This window comes from Solanum dulcamara, chromosome 4 (assembly GCF_947179165.1).
Source record: "Solanum dulcamara chromosome 4, daSolDulc1.2, whole genome shotgun sequence".
NCBI lineage: Eukaryota > Viridiplantae > Streptophyta > Magnoliopsida > Solanales > Solanaceae > Solanum > Solanum dulcamara.
Genome location: NC_077240.1, coordinates 13,070,805 through 13,090,485, shown reverse-complemented (window position 1 = coordinate 13,090,485; position 19,681 = coordinate 13,070,805). Strand labels below are relative to the sequence as shown.

Below are 19,681 nucleotides of genomic sequence, written 5' to 3'. Positions count from 1 at the left end.
CTTCATCTTTCTTCCTCGTAAAACACAGTAGTACAGTATAAAAAATTCGGAGTGAGAGAGAGAGAGAGAGACACAGAGAGAGAGAGAGAGAGAGAGAGAGAGAGAGAGTCGCCGTCGATCGTAAAATGGAGAACAGCGACGTCTTAGGATCATCAACTGCACCATTGACGTGGCATGATTTCCTTCAGCGAATGCGTGATCCAAGTGCCGCCGATTTCGTCAAATCCATCAAAAGGTATCAATCTTGATCTTATAAAGGCATGTTGGCCCTTATAAGACCACTAGTTATTCCACTAGGTACCAGGAAGACTAGTGAGTTACAAACAGAGTTCAAAAAGGTCGAAACGTTGATAACTTCATCATCCACGATCGAGTTTCTAAACCTTATTGATAGGATATTTTATATCTGAACCGTATTCTTTCTGGTTAAAGAATATATTAGTTTCTCTCGAACAATTAGGGGATTTTTTTGAAAGATATACGGGGAGATTGATCATTCGGGTAAATTAATGAATGAACTCAATAGAAGAGTTATCTATCCGAACAGTACCCTTACTATGAGAAGAAGTTAGATAGGAATAAAGTAGACAGGTTGTTGAATTAGGATAAAAATACATTTGACAGCCAAATTCATAATTTGAGTGCGAGAGGCAACTTAAATGGTTAAGGTGTAATTGGATAACCGGATTTGTATGATTTTGATTGCCCAAGTTAACTTAGGCCTGTTAACCTGGGAAACAAGAGTAATTACTTAAGCTCTTTTACTTATTTTTGTTCACTGCGATATGGGAGTTTGATAGTAACTTATTGTTGACGTTTGCTTAAAGTAGATATTAGAAGATAGATCTTGTAACTTGATTTGCAATGAGAAAAAATGTATATGATGATGGTGATAAAAGGAAGTGAACTCTTTACCTCAGTTGAGTAGCCCAGAATCATAAATGAAGAATGCTGCAGCTGAACCTCTTATTTTCTTCTCTTCAAATCTTTTGCTCCATGCATTGAATTTTTGTTTTATGAAGTGGCTGCTTGGGTTTGTTCTTACTCCACATCAGTCTCAAACAAGTACCTCAAGGATTTCATGCAGAGAGTTCTCTATGCAAAGTGAAACCAATGGATATTGATTATAAAGAATGAATTGTATATATTGGGATTCTGGAATAGCTATGGAATGATTGTCGTAGTAATATGAAACTTTTAATCAGCTTGTCATCGTAGCATAATTTCTTCCCATACTTTTCATGATTATTAAGTACGTAGATGGATGATTTGATGGTTGGGTTTCTACAAACTGACCTAAAATCCTATAATATACTACTGCATATTGAATATTTGTACACTTGATCAGTTCAAATTAACATAACCAGCAATGCTTGCCATTTTAACTCAACTTGGATCCGAAGAGGTGTAGGTAGGTATATGTATGTCCATTCGAGGAAACATGTTAGTATTACTAATTCGAATCTTTTGCAGTTTTATTGTATCATTTTTGAACAATGCACCAGACGCAGAGAGGGATAGTGCAGCTGTGCAGGGGTTCCTTGGAAATATGGAAACAGCATTCAGAGCTCATTCACTTTGGGCTGGATGTTCTGAGGAGGAGTTAGAGAGTGCTGGTGAAGTGAGTACACCTATATGCAGAATAACGCTTTAGCATGAATGTTATCAGGCTGTTTCATTTGCATATCAAATCCTTTTCTCATCAACCTACCAGCCTCCCATCCAACTCCATTACCCCACAAGCCCCTAGGGCTTTGGTTCAATCGTAAGGATACAACTTGAGATGTGCAGCTAGGGTGCACATCACAAGTTCGAACATTGCCGCTAACAAGTACCCTGAAAGTTAAGTGGAACATGATAGATGAATGGGCCTATACTCTACCGAGTTTCAAACCTATGACATCTGCATGCTGAGTTTTTAGTACACTGAAGGTTCAGGCTGCTTCATGATATTCATAAATATCAAATATCAAATCTTAAAAGCATGAATAACAGAAGGAAGTTCCACTGGTATTCTTCAAAAAAGCAGATCCACAGATATCTCAACATTGAAGGAACAAAAAACTTCAGATTTCTTGAGTCTATTTTTTCCCATGTCTTAATTGGAGTTGCACTGGGTATGTTGTTGTCTTAATTGGAGTTGCTATTGGTAATATGCCTAGAAGTACCAAGTCTGATTGTCCCATTTTTCCTTTTATCTCAACATGCTTACATTTGCCATACGTTTTCAGTAAAAGGCTCAGGTTGATGTTTATACCAATTTACTCCAACATATGGAATCAATTTATTGTGTTATTCATGGATATCACATTCTCTATACTCAATGCTTGTGTATGGCTGTAGGCTGCATCTCAACTGATTATGAGTTTAGTTGTTGCTGTGCTGTTTGTACTCTGTTTGCTCATATTCATATTATTTCAAACAACAGGGACTTGAGAAGTATGTCATGACAAAGCTATTTACACGTACATTTGCTTCACTTCCTGAAGATGTGAAAGTTGATGAACAGCTTCATGAGAAAATTGCTTTGATTCAACAATTTGTTAGGCCTGAGAATTTGGATATCAAGCCAACATTTCAAAATGAATCATCATGGTTGGTAAGTGAACTCTGTGAAAAGTAAATTCTGGTGAATCATTCATTAATTCTGTTCAAGATATTATGAAATGGATGCAAGTGCAGGGATTTTGGTTCTTAACTGCTACTTTTTTTTAACTAATGGAGGATGGGATATGATTTCTCACTTGATCACTGTTCTTGGGATTTGGGCCTGTCACTCATAGGATGATGATGTGTAGGTGAAGTTATAAAATTACCAGTTTTTATATTTCAGAGCATAATGCACGTGTCTTTTGGCAGTTTGTTGGTTCATTAGTCGGTACATTTACATAATTTTCCCAAAGAAAATGTTGTGGACGAACAGTTTCTCTTATTGAATGTTGTTGTGTTTGTTTTGTTTTTTTAAATAAAGCCACCCATTACATCTTTTGTGAGACATACTTGATCATTCCTCGACCTCTGTCATACCATGATGTGAGTTTATATATATATATACACACACACTCTATGTGCGTACACACATTTCACACATTCTGACCCACACACAATAGTATATGTGCATGCGTGTTTATCTTAGTGGGTTTATACCATGGAAGAAACAATTTTTTTCTCGCAGCCAGTCTTGAAACTTTGGAAAAAATACACATTTCTGGAACAGGTGTGATTTCAAATAAAATAGTTTTTTGTACAGCTATTTTATTATACTAATAACTGATAAACGAAAAAGAGTACATTCACAAAAATAACCAAGGAAGAGCTAACCTTCTTGTCTTTGTGCATATGTTACACCTTGACAAGATGGACACTGTTTAATCTGGCAATTACCTTGAGTATTGATTTCTTAAAAAAATTGTATTACTTTCGTATTTTTCACTTAACTTGGTAACTTCTTGGTGTATGTGGACCCAGATTTTCAGAGGTTTGCTGCAGAAGTTTGTAAACTGAGTTTTAATGGGTACGACCGACAGTTTACAGTAACATATCAAGGCTTGCAGTATGCATAATTCAGAGAATATTTTCATATGCATAATTCAGAGAATATTTTCATAGTACCGGAGCACACACACTTCTTCCTTTATAGAAGCGTCTTCCTTAGGCTGTCCTTTTGATTGTGATCTTGATTACAATACGTATAGCTCTTTCACCCTGCCATAAATAAGCATAGATCTTTCTTGAATGTATTCTGCAGTGAGATGTCTAACTCTTTCATTACATGCTACATTTTTTACAGCTCGCGCAGAAGGAGCTACAAAAGATAAATATGTACAGGGCACCAAGAGACAAACTTGTGTGCATTCTTAGTTGTTGCAAGGTTATCAATAACCTTCTGACTTCTGTTTCACAAAAGGATAACCCTCCAGGAGCAGATGATTTTCTTCCAGTTCTCATATATGTCACCATAAAGGTAAGCCGGCTCATTTGCACTGATCTGATAAATATAGTCTTCAGAGCTGATGAATCCCTTAGAGCTCGTGTAGATAAACTTAAGTGGAATGAAAAAATTTCAAAAGATAGTCTGCCTTTCCATCACCAATGATCTACAGAAAACGTGAGTTATTGCAGCATTTTCTTCTGCTGTTGTGTGGAACAAAACAAATGGTGATAACTTTTTTCCTGTAACGAGGGGACATCCTGGAGGAGTATTATCTTCTGTCCTACTCAGAACTGTTAAGACTTCAATGCAGCACGTGCTCAATGTTTTTGCTTGGGAATATTATCAGAATCTACCTATCATATCCTTAACTCTTTGCTCATCTTCTGACTTCTATGGGCTAGTCTACTGTCTTGATTTCCCTGTAGGGAAGTTGATTTCAGCATTAGAGGTGTAATTTAAACACCGAACAATGTTTGCCTGCATAGTAGTCCAACTTTGCAACATGAATTAGGGAAGGGATTGCTGGTTCGACTGATTTGTCATGGATTTCTTTGCCCAAGATGACTAACAAGGGGGATTTTAATTCTCTTGTAAGGAGTTTAGCAGAAGAAACATTCTTACTTCTTTATGTTGGAATTCATGAACATTGATGCATCCAGATTAGTGGCCAAAGAGTCCATCATTGCACCTTTCGCTATCCTATCATCATCTCATCACCTACTTTCATTCCCCAAATATCTTGTACTTCTCATCCCCCAAATATCTTGTATATTATTTTCGATTTAGACTAACATTATATGAATTATAACGTTATAATTGTCCTGCAGAAACAAAAAAAGAAGAAGTGAATTTTAATCTCAATTAGATTCTCAACAAAATCCTTGATTGGATGAACCATGTGTGGAATATTTCCAAGTCCTTGATGACCATCATTCCAAAATCTCTTTTGTAGATGAAATTCTTTAAATGGAGAACTAAAAGCTTGTTTTAGTAACTTGGTTCTTTTCAATAAATTTACTATTTCTTTTGTGTCCTTGTATACCATTTTTAAATTAGCTTTTATTTTATGTCACAATCAGGCTAACCCTCCTCAGCTGCACTCAAATCTACTGTATATCCAAAGGTTTAGGCGGCAAACTCGTTTGGTTTCTGAAGCGGCATATTTCTTCACAAACATTCTTTCTGCCGAATCTTTCATTTCAAATATTGATGCACAAGCTCTTTCTATGGATGAGACCGAGTTTGAAACAAATATGGAGTCTGCTCGAGCACTTCTTTCTGTTCTTTCAGACAACAATGTACTGGACCAGAGTGATCAGAACGCTGGACCTGTTCCTGGTGCAGACACTTCTGTGGCCAATCTAAGTTTTAGGTCAAATAGGCCTCCAAGCCCTATTACACAGCCAAATTTCTCGGTTGCATCAACAGAAACAAACCCCAAGAACGAGGATCAGTATGTGAAAAGTCAGTCATCAATGGAAAAGATCCCGTCACTGTCGGATCTAGAAAACAGAGGGGCTAGTATGCTTATCAAGGAGGGTAGCATCAGCCAAGTGTTTCAAAGTTTCCCCTACCTATATTCCCAGTCTGGTGACCTAACAGTGGGTGATATCGAAGAGCTACTAACCAATTACAAGCGCCTAGTAATCAAGTATGTTTGCCTTGCTAAAGGATCAGGCATTGACAATCCATCTCCTTCATTGCCCAATGATCAAGGACAAACTCACCACCCTGAATTTGAATTCAACACCGAATCTGAAGCAAGAGAGCCAATTGATGAGACGAAGAAAGCCGGGCCCGAGGATTCAAGTCCAGTACTTCCACAGTCTCTTGAGGTTGATGAATCGAAGTTAAAGGAAAATGAAGAAGTTGTAAGTAGGGATGAAGAAGGGAGTTAGGTTTTGCAGATATTCAGTGGAAAACTCATGTTTCTAAATGCCGTTTCTGTATGTTTTAACAGCAAAATGAGGATCCACTTGATTCTTTCTGGACAGTAGAATAACAAGTGAATTACAAACCTTAACCATCATATATTAGCTTAGGTAAATTTGAATTCTTATTTCATATTTTACTTTTTATGAATGGTCACATTAAGGTTAAAGAAAAAATTCCTTATACATATTGGAAGCCTATTGCTAATAAAAATTGAGGGATAGAATATTTCACAGGAGAACATGCACTAGAGGTACAACTAAAGAAACGATTTTGCAAAAAATTGAAGTGATTATGAAATATATCATAGGATAGGAAATATGTGGAATACATTGACAATCTCTTAAAATTGTTACTAAATTTTATTTAAACACTCAAGATACCGTGAACATATTAAGACACTTTTGGGGTTTTGGCTTGAATTTTGGAATTTTTTTGAGTGTGTTCTCAAACATTTATATGTAAGTTAATTAACCATATAAAGGATGTCTTTTACTTTAATTCATCACATATAAATTAGAATCTAAGTTTGCAATATCTACCTTTTTCTTGTTATTTTTTTGCTTTTAACAAAGAACACGCTTTTGGTTCAACTCAAATGGATACCACAAGCTAGTCCGTACAAAAGTTTTGAGTTCCCCATATGACTATCTTTCTCAAAATTCTCATATCTTTAGAAAAGAAAGATGAGACTTAAAATTCACCCTACTCCAACCCCCCCTCCCCCCCCCCCCCAAAAAAAAAGAGAGCAATTTAGAGGGGTCTTTTGGCTCATCCTATTGAAAGGAATAATTCCAACATAAAATGTCTTATAAAATTTAATTCATCAATAATATAGGGTTTGATCGGAAGTAGTATTCATTTTAAATTATGCAATAATTATCATTTTATACGAACTATAGTATATACAATAATAACACGTGTGTTAACAAATCGTGAATGAAATAATTTAAATAGAAAAATATATTTTTAAGTAAATCATATATTAATAATACAATTTATTCATTATTCAATCACTAACTATACAATCACATATTCATTATTATTCACAACTTTTAATTCTCATATAACTATGAGTATTGATTTTTATTTCAACGAGTATTAAATATTGAGATCAAATGAATTATAAGTAATGAAAATCTATTTTTGATACGACGGATACATAAAAGTAGACGGAAGGATAATACCTTGCTTAAAAAGGAACGAAGGGGGTGAGTAATATTTATTTATGAGAATGTAGAAGAGCAAAATATTATTGGCGTATATATAACTGTGTAACTTTTTCAAAGAATATCTCAACACTCTCAGCTACTAGTTGTCACGGGGGTGATTTTTCTTTTCCTTCACAAGATCACAACCCGCGCGGCAGTCAACTTCGCAAGCTAACTTCAGCCAACCAACACACGTTCGACACAAGATTATATCAAACACAAAGGAAGCACACTACAGCGGAAATACACAACAACAACACAAGCATGTACAGGCAAACTGCCCAATTTCTATATATAACTCTCCACAGTTTATACAAAAGAATCACCTCAAGGAGTTTGGAAGGCTAAGGAGCTTTTCTCACAAAACTCTTGCTAACCTTTGCCATTCCAAACTCCCTCTATATATATACAAAGCAGCCAACAACTTTAGCCAACTAGGGGGGGTGCTGGCCATGTGCCAGCACCTTACAAAGGGGTACAAGGGAAATACTAAACAATCTGCACGCCTGTCAGAGCCCATGCTGCGCCCATGCTGCGCCCATGCTGCGCCCATGCTGCGCCCATGTGCTCTGCCTGCACGCCTGTCTGCAAGTCTGTCAGGTGTCTGTCTGCTGCACGCGCCCGCGCGCATCCGCAGCCCACGCTCCTGCCTCTGCCTTGCCTTGCCTTGTCTTGCCTTGCCTTGCCTTGCCTTTGCCTCAGCTTTTGGCCTTGGCCCGCCCATGCCAACACGCATATCGGCCAACGCCAACCCCACTGCTTGCGCACATGCCCGCCTGGTGCCATGTGCCTTCATTGCCACTGACTTTGCCAAGCCTTGCCAACACTCAAGGCCCTTGGCCTTTGCTTGCCTGCCATGCCATAGGCATGCCTGCCGCGCATTGCTTTTCTGCCAACATCGGCCAGCTGACAAGGGGCAATGCACAAGCCCTTGCCACTGCCTTAGCCCCATACGCCTAGCCCAAACCTTAGGGTCTTACAAACCACCCCCACCCGTTGAACTCGACGTCCTCGTTGAGGCTGTTTTTAGGTAGTCCTCCAACTGATTGTCAAACTGCCAAAGTGACTTGGTTTTCTCCCAAGTAGCGTCGGCCTCCTGCTTACCCTTCCACTGTATAAGAAATTCTGTCCGCCTATTCTTCTTGACGCCCAACACCCGATGATCCAGTATCTTCTCAATTTGGGCATCAAACTGTGTCCGCACCACAGCCGGCGCCCGCTTTGACTGGCTCCTATCCGGATCAGCATCCTCATAAAATGGCTTCAGAAAACTCACATGGAAGGTTGGATGCAATTTCAACCTTTCAGGCAGCATCAACCTATAAGCAACTTCACCAACCTTTTGGACTACCTCAAAGGGTCCATCATACTTCGGAATTAACCCACGGTGCCTAAACTTACTTGTAACCTGCTTCCAGATTTGAGGTGTAAGTTTCAGCAACACCTTGTCACCAACACTGAATTCCAGCGACCTCCTGTGCTGATCAGCATACTTCTTCATATGTTTCTGGGCCTTGCGCAAACTGTCTTGCGCCTCAGCAAGCACTTCCTGCTTGTCCCTGGCATATCTGTAGGCAGCAGGACACTTTCCTTGCCCTTTCTGCCTGGCAACATCTAGCGGTGTCATAGGCTGTCTGCCTAAGACCAACATGAATTAGGGAAGGGATTGCTGGTTCGACTGATTTGTCATGGATTTCTTTGCCCAAGATGACTAACAGGGGGGATTTTAATTCTCTTGTAAGGAGTTTAGCAGAAGAAACATTCTTACTTCTTTATGTTGGAATTCATGAACATTGATGCATCCAGATTAGTGGCCAAAGAGTCCATCATTGCACCTTTCGCTATCCTATCATCATCTCATCACCTACTTTCATTCCCCAAATATCTTGTACTTCTCATCCCCCAAATATCTTGTATATTATTTTCGATTTAGACTAACATTATATGAATTATAACGTTATAATTGTCCTGCAGAAACAAAAAAAGAAGAAGTGAATTTTAATCTCAATTAGATTCTCAACAAAATCCTTGATTGGATGAACCATGTGTGGAATATTTCCAAGTCCTTGATGACCATCATTCCAAAATCTCTTTTGTAGATGAAATTCTTTAAATGGAGAACTAAAAGCTTGTTTTAGTAACTTGGTTCTTTTCAATAAATTTACTATTTCTTTTGTGTCCTTGTATACCATTTTTAAATTAGCTTTTATTTTATGTCACAATCAGGCTAACCCTCCTCAGCTGCACTCAAATCTACTGTATATCCAAAGGTTTAGGCGGCAAACTCGTTTGGTTTCTGAAGCGGCATATTTCTTCACAAACATTCTTTCTGCCGAATCTTTCATTTCAAATATTGATGCACAAGCTCTTTCTATGGATGAGACCGAGTTTGAAACAAATATGGAGTCTGCTCGAGCACTTCTTTCTGTTCTTTCAGACAACAATGTACTGGACCAGAGTGATCAGAACGCTGGACCTGTTCCTGGTGCAGACACTTCTGTGGCCAATCTAAGTTTTAGGTCAAATAGGCCTCCAAGCCCTATTACACAGCCAAATTTCTCGGTTGCATCAACAGAAACAAACCCCAAGAACGAGGATCAGTATGTGAAAAGTCAGTCATCAATGGAAAAGATCCCGTCACTGTCGGATCTAGAAAACAGAGGGGCTAGTATGCTTATCAAGGAGGGTAGCATCAGCCAAGTGTTTCAAAGTTTCCCCTACCTATATTCCCAGTCTGGTGACCTAACAGTGGGTGATATCGAAGAGCTACTAACCAATTACAAGCGCCTAGTAATCAAGTATGTTTGCCTTGCTAAAGGATCAGGCATTGACAATCCATCTCCTTCATTGCCCAATGATCAAGGACAAACTCACCACCCTGAATTTGAATTCAACACCGAATCTGAAGCAAGAGAGCCAATTGATGAGACGAAGAAAGCCGGGCCCGAGGATTCAAGTCCAGTACTTCCACAGTCTCTTGAGGTTGATGAATCGAAGTTAAAGGAAAATGAAGAAGTTGTAAGTAGGGATGAAGAAGGGAGTTAGGTTTTGCAGATATTCAGTGGAAAACTCATGTTTCTAAATGCCGTTTCTGTATGTTTTAACAGCAAAATGAGGATCCACTTGATTCTTTCTGGACAGTAGAATAACAAGTGAATTACAAACCTTAACCATCATATATTAGCTTAGGTAAATTTGAATTCTTATTTCATATTTTACTTTTTATGAATGGTCACATTAAGGTTAAAGAAAAAATTCCTTATACATATTGGAAGCCTATTGCTAATAAAAATTGAGGGATAGAATATTTCACAGGAGAACATGCACTAGAGGTACAACTAAAGAAACGATTTTGCAAAAAATTGAAGTGATTATGAAATATATCATAGGATAGGAAATATGTGGAATACATTGACAATCTCTTAAAATTGTTACTAAATTTTATTTAAACACTCAAGATACCGTGAACATATTAAGACACTTTTGGGGTTTTGGCTTGAATTTTGGAATTTTTTTGAGTGTGTTCTCAAACATTTATATGTAAGTTAATTAACCATATAAAGGATGTCTTTTACTTTAATTCATCACATATAAATTAGAATCTAAGTTTGCAATATCTACCTTTTTCTTGTTATTTTTTTGCTTTTAACAAAGAACACGCTTTTGGTTCAACTCAAATGGATACCACAAGCTAGTCCGTACAAAAGTTTTGAGTTCCCCATATGACTATCTTTCTCAAAATTCTCATATCTTTAGAAAAGAAAGATGAGACTTAAAATTCACCCTACTCCAACCCCCCCTCCCCCCCCCCAAAAAAAAAGAGAGCAATTTAGAGGGGTCTTTTGGCTCATCCTATTGAAAGGAATAATTCCAACATAAAATGTCTTATAAAATTTAATTCATCAATAATATAGGGTTTGATCGGAAGTAGTATTCATTTTAAATTATGCAATAATTATCATTTTATACGAACTATAGTATATACAATAATAACACGTGTGTTAACAAATCGTGAATGAAATAATTTAAATAGAAAAATATATTTTTAAGTAAATCATATATTAATAATACAATTTATTCATTATTCAATCACTAACTATACAATCACATATTCATTATTATTCACAACTTTTAATTCTCATATAACTATGAGTATTGATTTTTATTTCAACGAGTATTAAATATTGAGATCAAATGAATTATAAGTAATGAAAATCTATTTTTGATACGACGGATACATAAAAGTAGACGGAAGGATAATACCTTGCTTAAAAAGGAACGAAGGGGGTGAGTAATATTTATTTATGAGAATGTAGAAGAGCAAAATATTATTGGCGTATATATAACTGTGTAACTTTTTCAAAGAATATCTCAACTCTCTCAGCTACTAGTAGACCCATCTTTTCCACAAAATAAAGCACTATTTCTGCTACTGTATTCTTTCACTAAAAACTTTCAAGATCCTGCATTTTCTTGCACCCTTTGTCCTACATTTTTTCTGGGTATTCAATCAAATTCCAAGACAACATTTTCTTGATGTTATTGTAGTGCTGAGGAGTTTGAAAATGGGTAGGAAAAGTTGGGTTTGGTGGGTTGTGACTCTGCTGCTATGGTGGAGCAAGATTGCAATGGGTGAAGAGTACATCAAGTACAAGGACCCAAAACAACCAGTTGGGGTTAGAGTTAAAGATCTTCTTGGTCGAATGACCCTTCAAGAAAAGTTTGGACAGATGATTCAGATTGATAGGACTGCTGCTACAATTCAAATAATGAAAGACTACTATATTGGTAACATTTCAAATCTGCATATGGTATTGTGGTTTCCATCTTTGTAAATTTCTTTGTGCTATGTGCTATCTAATTTTTCTTGTGTAGTTGGTGTTTACTACCTCCATTTCAATTTGTTTGTTTTGTTTTGATTTTACACCGAGTTTAAGAAACTAAATAGTAACACTGATAGATTTTGTGGTCTTAAACTAAAGATATGTAAAATGTATGTGAATACACTTTAATCTTATGTACGTGAATACACTTTAATCTTGTGGTTTAAATATCTCACGTGGAAAGTTGAAATTAAAGAGTTGCAGAAAAGGTGAAGAGACATTTTTTAAAAGGACTACAAAAGAAAGGAAGACATACAAATTGAAACAAGAAAGTACTAGTTTTTGGAGATTTGATGATGTCAGTCTAAAGAAGATTGTTTTGAGAGCTTGAAGTAGCAAGCCCAATTTAACTTGGACTACTGCTTCAGTTACATCTCACATCTATATAGTTGTATCATTTGCATATTTGTTTAGTTTTTCATTTTTCCACATTTATTTTCTTTGTTAGTTGTTGTGTGTTACTTTCCTTGTAGATTGGATAATGTCATTTTGAAGTAAATTGTTGTGATAAATAGAGTATTGTTTCCCTTGCATATTAAAAAAATACATTGGTATTTCACATCCGGATTTTCTTGATAAGGAACATTTCATAATATATAGTATAGTCAAACCTCTCTATAACATCGTTGTTTGTTCTGATATTTTGTTGCTGCTATAGCGAAATGCTATTATAGAGAACATATATATAATATAACATAACATGGAAGATCGGTTCTACAAAAACATGTTTTTTATAGTGAAATGTTGTTATAGAGGATGATTGTTATATAGAGGTCCAATTGTAGTGCCCATTACATATTTTTCTAGTTTTTCTGCTTTTTATGCATCTCTTGACCATAATATTTTTTCAGCACTTATCTTGGAGATTGAATTAAGACAGTTGTAGATTCAATATGTCTGTTTAATAGCGATGAACACTGTAGAAGAAAAAATAGTTGTGAGTATTTATGGTTACTCCAAAGTTACAAGATCAGGAAATGCAAAATTGAATGGATACAGAAATAAGTCGAAAGAGCATGCAAAAGAGATGAAACGAAGAAAGAAAGAAGGGGAGAAAATTGAGCTAAAACAGGTTTCTTTTTCCACTGATAAAGGAAGTTGAACCGAACTTATTCAGATTCTTCTTCCAAGTTTGAATTATCCAGAGTACGCCAAGAGATAAGGCTGTCTATGGAGTTCGAAAGCATGTTCATAACATCTTTTTGTTATACATCAGTCTTGGCTTTCATTGATTAGGACATTTTGAAAAGTGAAACTATGAAACTGGAAGAAATGATCATTAACCGCAAATCAAGTGATTGGAGAAATGATTATTAAGTGCAACCGCATGCAAAAACGTGCACCTTACATATTTTACTTTTTCTTTTCATCAAATTCTGATATGATAGTTCAACAAAGAAATAGCATGTAATGAAGCAGTGATTAACAATGAAACATGAACTCAAGATTATCGTTTGAGAAAAAAGTAATATCAATAAACGAAAAAAGAGATGGATTGTTAGCACAACTTGTTTTGCAAATTTAGATTCAGGATTAAATCCCAATCAAAGGCCCTACACTTCTGCTTAAAATATCTCGTCGGCATGGCAAACAGAAAATTGAAGTTTATGTTTGGTTATTCTGGTTTAGGGAGCGTATTAAGTGGTGGGGGAAGCACTCCACTTCCGAAAGCTACTGCTGCAGATTGGGTTAATATGGTGAATGACTACCAAAATGGTTCTCTGTCAACTCGCCTTGGGATTCCAATGATATATGGGATTGATGCCGTTCATGGACACAATAATGTTTTCAATGCCACCATATTTCCACATAACATTGGGCTTGGAGCTACTAGGTAAGGACATTTTACATGGATATTTTCAAGTACAAAACACACTGCTGAGCGTTGACATATCGAATTCATATCATTTGTTATTGGCTGGTTTATAGAGCATGTGTTCTCATTGGACTGTTAATTTGTTATCTACGTGTACTACCAAGAAACCTTTTGTTACCTAAATCAAGCTTCATATTTTTTTTCTAGAAAAAAGTTTAATAATTCTATTTGCAAATATAACATTGTGATCAGTCAGTGATTTGTTGTCTGTTAATAGGCAGCTTTGCTAAATGACATCAGTTTTCAAGATATATTGCAAATTACATAGCTTAAGCCCCGTAACTGTGTGTCATGTGTAAGTCATATCTAGGAAATATGAATGTATTGTATGTTCAAAAACTTCATTTTGATATTATCTACGATTATTTTGCATTGTTTCCCAGTTCAAGGTGACATGATATTGGCCTTATCCTCTTGCTTGCTAAAAAAATATTGGTCTTATCTGAATTTCCTACCAATATCTATTCTTCAGGGACCCTGAACTCATTCGAAGGATTGGTGATGCTACTGCTCTTGAAGTCAGAGCTACAGGGATTCCTTATGTTTTTGCTCCTTGCATCGCTGTAGGTGATACAATCAGATTGATTATTGAATTTCTAATTTATCTTCTCACAATTAATGACGTTCTTTTCACTTCAAATTGTAAACTTTCAAGTCTTGTTTAAACCGTTGTGGGCAGGTTTGCAGAGATCCTAGGTGGGGTCGCTGTTACGAAAGTTATGGTGAAGATCCCAAGATTGTTCAAGAAATGACAGATATTATAATTGGGTTACAAGGCGAGATTCCTAATGGTTCCAGGAAGGGCATACCTTTTATTGCTGGAAAGTATGGAAACTTTAAAGGCAATTCCGTTCATGCTTATTGTTTACTTTGCTTCTCTTTGAAAGTTAGAAGTAATATTTGCAGTATATCTTTCTCATTGTTGTGCAAAGAATTGTCAGATCTAAGCTTAGTAATGAGAATCTTGACTGCTCTTTAGTTGCCTGTTATCATTAGAGCGCAATGAAGTCCAATGTGAGATGCTTTTACGCTAATACTGTTTTCCGCTTTTTTGCCGTTGTTTTGTAATTCTTTGATGAGCCTTTTATGAATCAGTTAGATCTTATACATTTTGATAATGATTCTTGGGTAATTAAATTCTAAGTTTCTGTGAATATATTTGCTTGTAAAAGGATTGCCCTTGAGTAATCCTCCAACTCTCCCAATTTTCAGGAAAAAGGTAGCTGCTTGTGCAAAGCACTTTGTTGGTGATGGGGGTACAACTAAGGGTGTTAATGAGAATAACACCGTGACTAACATGCATGAGTTGCTAAGTATCCACATGCCCGCCTACTACGACTCAATTATCAAAGGTGTTGCTACGGTTATGGCTTCCTATTCTAGCTGGAATGGCAGAAAGATGCATGCAGACCATGATCTAATTACTGGTTTTCTCAAGGGCACACTCAAGTTCAAGGTAATGTTCTAAAAAATGATATGAAGATTAGATAAACCTCAGTGGTCAATATGGAAGCTTGGTTAAAGGCAACTAGTTATTACGCACGTGAGAATTACAGAACTTTGGAATTAAGATCCTCCGAAATATATTTTTGATATTTCATTTATTTGTTTCATGCTTACTTGTTGTATCACTTATTGTTTCTCATGAAGCATTTATTCCATCATTTGGAGGTGATTTCACTAAATGGTGTTTATAATCTACCAGGGGTTTGTCATTTCAGATTGGCAGGGTATTGACAGGCTTACCTCTCCACCTCATGCCAACTACACTTATTCAGTTGAGACTAGCATTCTAGCTGGTGTCGACATGGTAAGATTTTCCCCCCTGTCAACATCAGTTAAATTCTAAAAACTGATACTAGTACATCAAGAGAGACAGAGAGAGCTGGAACAAATTAATATTCAGATGCATTGTGTTTGGGAAATGTTTTGGGGTTCAAGCTAAATCAGGAAATGTCAAATTGGTTATTTGCAGGTTATGGTCCCATATAATTTCACCGAGTTTATCAATGATCTCACTTACCTCGTCAAGAACAATTTTATCCCAACGGATCGTATTGATGATGCAGTGGAGAGGATTTTGTCAGTTAAATTTACAATGGGACTTTTTGAGAACCCCTACACTGATTTCAGCCTGATAAATGAGGTTGGGAGCCAGGTAGGTCACTAACACATGATACTTGACATTTCAAGCCTCAGTTACAATGTCAGTGCATGCATTGTATAAGACCATTGTTTGTTTGGGCTAATCCTTGCCTCTGCTTGAAGGATATGTACTAGATATGGTGACCTCAAGACCCTTTCCACTTAACTTCCATTTGGGGCCTATGTGTCCGTAGTTTGAGATCTATACTTTTTGAACTGTTTGAATTGTGAAATTCAGCTCATGGTTATAACAATCCCTGGTTTCCAATCAGGAACACAGGAACTTAGCAAGAGAAGCTGTGCGGAAATCTCTTGTGCTGCTGAAGAATGGGAAAACTGCTAATAACCCATTGTTACCTCTTCCTAGGAAAGTATCTAGAATTTTGGTTGCTGGTAGCCATGCTGATAACTTAGGTTATCAATGTGGCGGATGGACTATTACTTGGCAGGGGTTTAGTGGTAATGATGCTACAAGTGGTATGTTATTTCTTCTGATGCGTTTCACAAGACCTTTAATACTTCATTAAATGACTAAACTGTGAATAGAAAATTTGAAAAATACCTCATCTTATTATTTCTTGAATAAGCTCCACACCCTCCACCCTAACAAGATATGGAGAGAAAGGAAAATGAGTATAGAAATTTCTCTCAGAAAATATACTTGAACTGTACACAAATCATTTGGAAAATGTTATAAGACTAACATTTTGGTAGTTCTTTATAGGAAACTGCAGCAGGCAAGTAACTAATGCCGTAACGCACAAATAACCATTTGCTATTTTCAGTTGGTTAGCATTGAAAGATGACTGAAACAGAGTGAACTTCATTTACAGGAACTACCATCCTCGGTGCAATAAAGTCTGCAGTTGATCCAGGAACAGAAGTCATCTATGTTGAGAATCCTGACAGCAAGTATGCTACTTCCAGTGGCTTTGACTATGCTATTGTGGCTGTCGGTGAGCACACTTATGCTGAGAGTGCAGGAGACAGTCCTACTCTCACAATGGCAGATCCTGGACCTGATTTCATAAACAATGTTTGCCAATCCGTGAAGTGTGTTGTCATCGTCATATCTGGTCGACCACTCATGATTGAACCATATCTACCTTCAATTGATGCACTTGTAGCAGCCTGGTTACCTGGAACTGAAGGGCAAGGCATCACTGATCTTCTCTTTGGGGACTACGGATTTACTGGAAAACTTCCAAGAACATGGTTCAGAACTGTAGATCAACTTCCAATGAACGTTGGTGACCCTCACTATGATCCATTGTTTCCCTTTGGATTTGGACTCACAACATCTAAGTCAACAATAGCAAGGTAAATATCAATCATTCAGTCCGGATACTTAAACTTACTGGCTTAATAAAATTTCTAGCCTTCCAATAATTTTACTCAGTATGTACGTTCACTTCCTTCATCCCTAGTTACTTTCCCCATTTCACATTGGTGCCACCAAAGCTGTTTTCACATTGCTTAAGCATAATGTTTAACTGCACATGAATGTAATCATGTCTACACCAAATGTGTTTCCTATCCGCTGCTTCTAAATTATCAACATAATCCAGAATTGTATCACTAGATACTGATTCCTACAGATTTATTTTAGTGCTGCTGAAGTTTATATTGAAATAGAGCCTGTTTGGCATAGCTTATCTAAAGCAACTCTGCTATAAATAAGCTAAGCCAAAGAGGCTCAATTATTTTTTAAGGCTTATTTTAAGCACAAAATGGTTTTAAGTTGGCCAGTCAAACACTCAAACAAGCTAAAAACAGCTTAATGTTTGTAATAATTTCTTTGTTGATAATTCTAATTTGGTGCCATCTTGCACAGGTCTGTGTCGGCAGGTGCTGCTGGAAGACCATATGTTGGGATTATGGTTTCTTTAGTCATTGGTTTGTATATCCAAAGCATTCTATTAACTTGAAACAACAAATTGTTAGAAATTGGAGGATTAGAAAGACTAAAATTTATGTAGCAACTCTGATGCAGTAGAAAAACTTTAAACATTTCCCTGTCTTAACTCTTAAACATGCAGAATTATATGTCCATGAAAAGGAGAAGAATAGCTAAGTTATGACTAAATAGACTTCTATATAGTAGTAGCAAACATGAGCTATAAGAAGACTCATCACTTGCAAACTTGCTCTTTGTTTTTGTAAAATAAAGAAAAGAATTGCAGCATAAGCTTTTCTTTGGCTATACCAAAGAAAAGATTAATAATTTTGCTATATGTTGTTCCTTTTTGTTCTTTGCCGTTATAAGAAGACTCATCACTTGCCAACTTGCTCTTTGCCGTGATATTTTATTGTCATTTCTTTTTCCTCTAGCAATTATTTTTTAAATAACTTCTCTTTTTGAGTTCAACATCCTTCATAAACAACCTCTTTACCCGACAAACGAGACGTAGGTCTGTGGTTGTACACTCTTTTGTCTTTAACTTGACAATCCTACAAAAAGTTATATGATGTTCAGTGTTAATATTTGGAAACAATAAATAAAAGGTACTATATAAAATAAAAGTTATGTGTAAAAGAAATCTAAAATATATTCGCCGTAAAAATTGTGTGCCGTTTGATATTGTATTTCATCCTACAAGGAAAATATTATCTCTGTTTGGGTATAGAATAATATTTTAATTTGGTACAATAATTTAAAATATTTTAAACAAAAATATAAAATTTATACATTTTAACAGTTTTCAGATTGTAAGTTGTATTAAATATCAAGAGAGTAATATCATCGTTATGTGGCAAATAAATGACAGAGATTATTATGCAATAACTGAACTTGCCGACCTTTTTATAATTAACATTTTATTTTATATACTACATAAAATAATTTATAAATTACATATATTTTATGCCAATGTCAATGACAAAGGGTTTCATACTAGAACCAAATATTGACATTATCATGACCCAATTTTTGGGTGTGGTGTTGGTGGGTGAGGTGATGCGTGACACTCCGACAGACGTGCGTTCAATCTAAGTTTTAGGAATAACTTGAGTTCAGAAATTCAATGATTCACAAGATTTTACTTCACACCAAATATCGCATTTTGCTATATTCTTTATCAATGAGAGTCAAAATATTCGTTGTCAAGATTGATTTTTATTTCAAAGAAGCATAGGTCCTCCGACACACACCGCGGACGGAATGTGAGAGGCAGCTATCATTTAGTATTGTATGGTGCTTTTCACATAGGAGTTTGTAAATAGTTCATTACGTAAATGAGCGCGCAAGAAGAATAAGAGGGAGACCGACGAGGGGTGGGGACGTTACTCCCTCCCATGGTTCCCTTGTGTTTAAACAAATTCATGGGTATTTATGCTTTCCATATCTCAATAATAATATATATGCATGTTTACCTATAAAAATCTTGTAATGATTTTTTTCTTTTCCTAAATGATAAAGTTTAATGGACCTCTTGTATCATAAGACAACAAATTATTCATGTGTCTGTGATTCAAATATTTCAATAAATTATTTAATCAACAAGAGCAGAGGATAGTGTATATAAAAAAATTGATGATTCGTGCTTACTAGTAAAAAAAAAATTATATTAAAATTATTTTTATTCGAAGAGGATAACAAAACACAAGGGCAAAAAGACCAAGTACTTATTTATTTTTCAGTTTATTCCGTTTTATTGTGAAGATGAAAATAATAAAAACAAAGAAACAAAAGACAATAGTA

The 19,681-nt window shown here is 36.1% G+C and overlaps 3 protein-coding genes across 3 annotated transcripts; all 3 read left to right on the top strand.

Annotated features, from left to right (window-relative positions):
- Nucleotides 1–47: 47 nt before the first annotated feature.
- Nucleotides 48–6,002, top strand: LOC129886355 (vacuolar protein sorting-associated protein 9A-like). Its single transcript, XM_055961007.1, has 5 exons — nt 48–235; nt 1,474–1,621; nt 2,429–2,599; nt 3,791–3,964; nt 5,014–6,002. Exons 1-5 carry the CDS (start codon nt 126–128, stop codon nt 5,830–5,832), a joined length of 1,422 nt encoding a protein of 473 aa, XP_055816982.1. The 5' UTR covers nt 48–125; the 3' UTR covers nt 5,833–6,002.
- A 3,187-nt stretch (nt 6,003–9,189) lies between these two features.
- Nucleotides 9,190–10,292, top strand: LOC129884018 (vacuolar protein sorting-associated protein 9A-like; the record flags this gene model as incomplete). The annotated part of the gene is made up of 1 exon (XM_055958399.1): nt 9,190–10,292. A coding segment is annotated over one exon (933 nt), but the record flags the coding sequence as incomplete, so codon positions are not given.
- A 1,093-nt stretch (nt 10,293–11,385) lies between these two features.
- Nucleotides 11,386–18,067, top strand: LOC129886354 (uncharacterized). Its single transcript, XM_055961006.1, has 10 exons — nt 11,386–11,865; nt 13,590–13,794; nt 14,309–14,399; nt 14,516–14,661; nt 15,049–15,292; nt 15,542–15,646; nt 15,812–15,994; nt 16,254–16,458; nt 16,815–17,301; nt 17,816–18,067. The coding sequence occupies exons 1-10, from the start codon at nt 11,643–11,645 to the stop codon at nt 17,907–17,909; spliced, it is 1,983 nt and encodes a 660-aa protein (XP_055816981.1). The 5' UTR covers nt 11,386–11,642; the 3' UTR covers nt 17,910–18,067.
- Nucleotides 18,068–19,681: the final 1,614 nt, after the last annotated feature.

Excerpts from the sequence above, each read along its gene's own strand:
- LOC129886355 (XM_055961007.1), top strand. The coding sequence starts at position 126 with ATGGAGAACAGCGACGTCTTAGGATCATCAACTGCACCATTGACGTGG. Across the intron at positions 2,600-3,790 it reads AAAATGAATCATCATGGTTG|CTCGCGCAGAAGGAGCTACA; the intron begins GTAAGTGAACTC and ends CATTTTTTACAG. Across the intron at positions 3,965-5,013 it reads TCATATATGTCACCATAAAG|GCTAACCCTCCTCAGCTGCA; the intron begins GTAAGCCGGCTC and ends TGTCACAATCAG.
- LOC129886354 (XM_055961006.1), top strand. The coding sequence starts at position 11,643 with ATGGGTAGGAAAAGTTGGGTTTGGTGGGTTGTGACTCTGCTGCTATGG. Across the intron at positions 15,995-16,253 it reads TAAATGAGGTTGGGAGCCAG|GAACACAGGAACTTAGCAAG; the intron begins GTAGGTCACTAA and ends GTTTCCAATCAG. Across the intron at positions 16,459-16,814 it reads TGGTAATGATGCTACAAGTG|GAACTACCATCCTCGGTGCA; the intron begins GTATGTTATTTC and ends CTTCATTTACAG.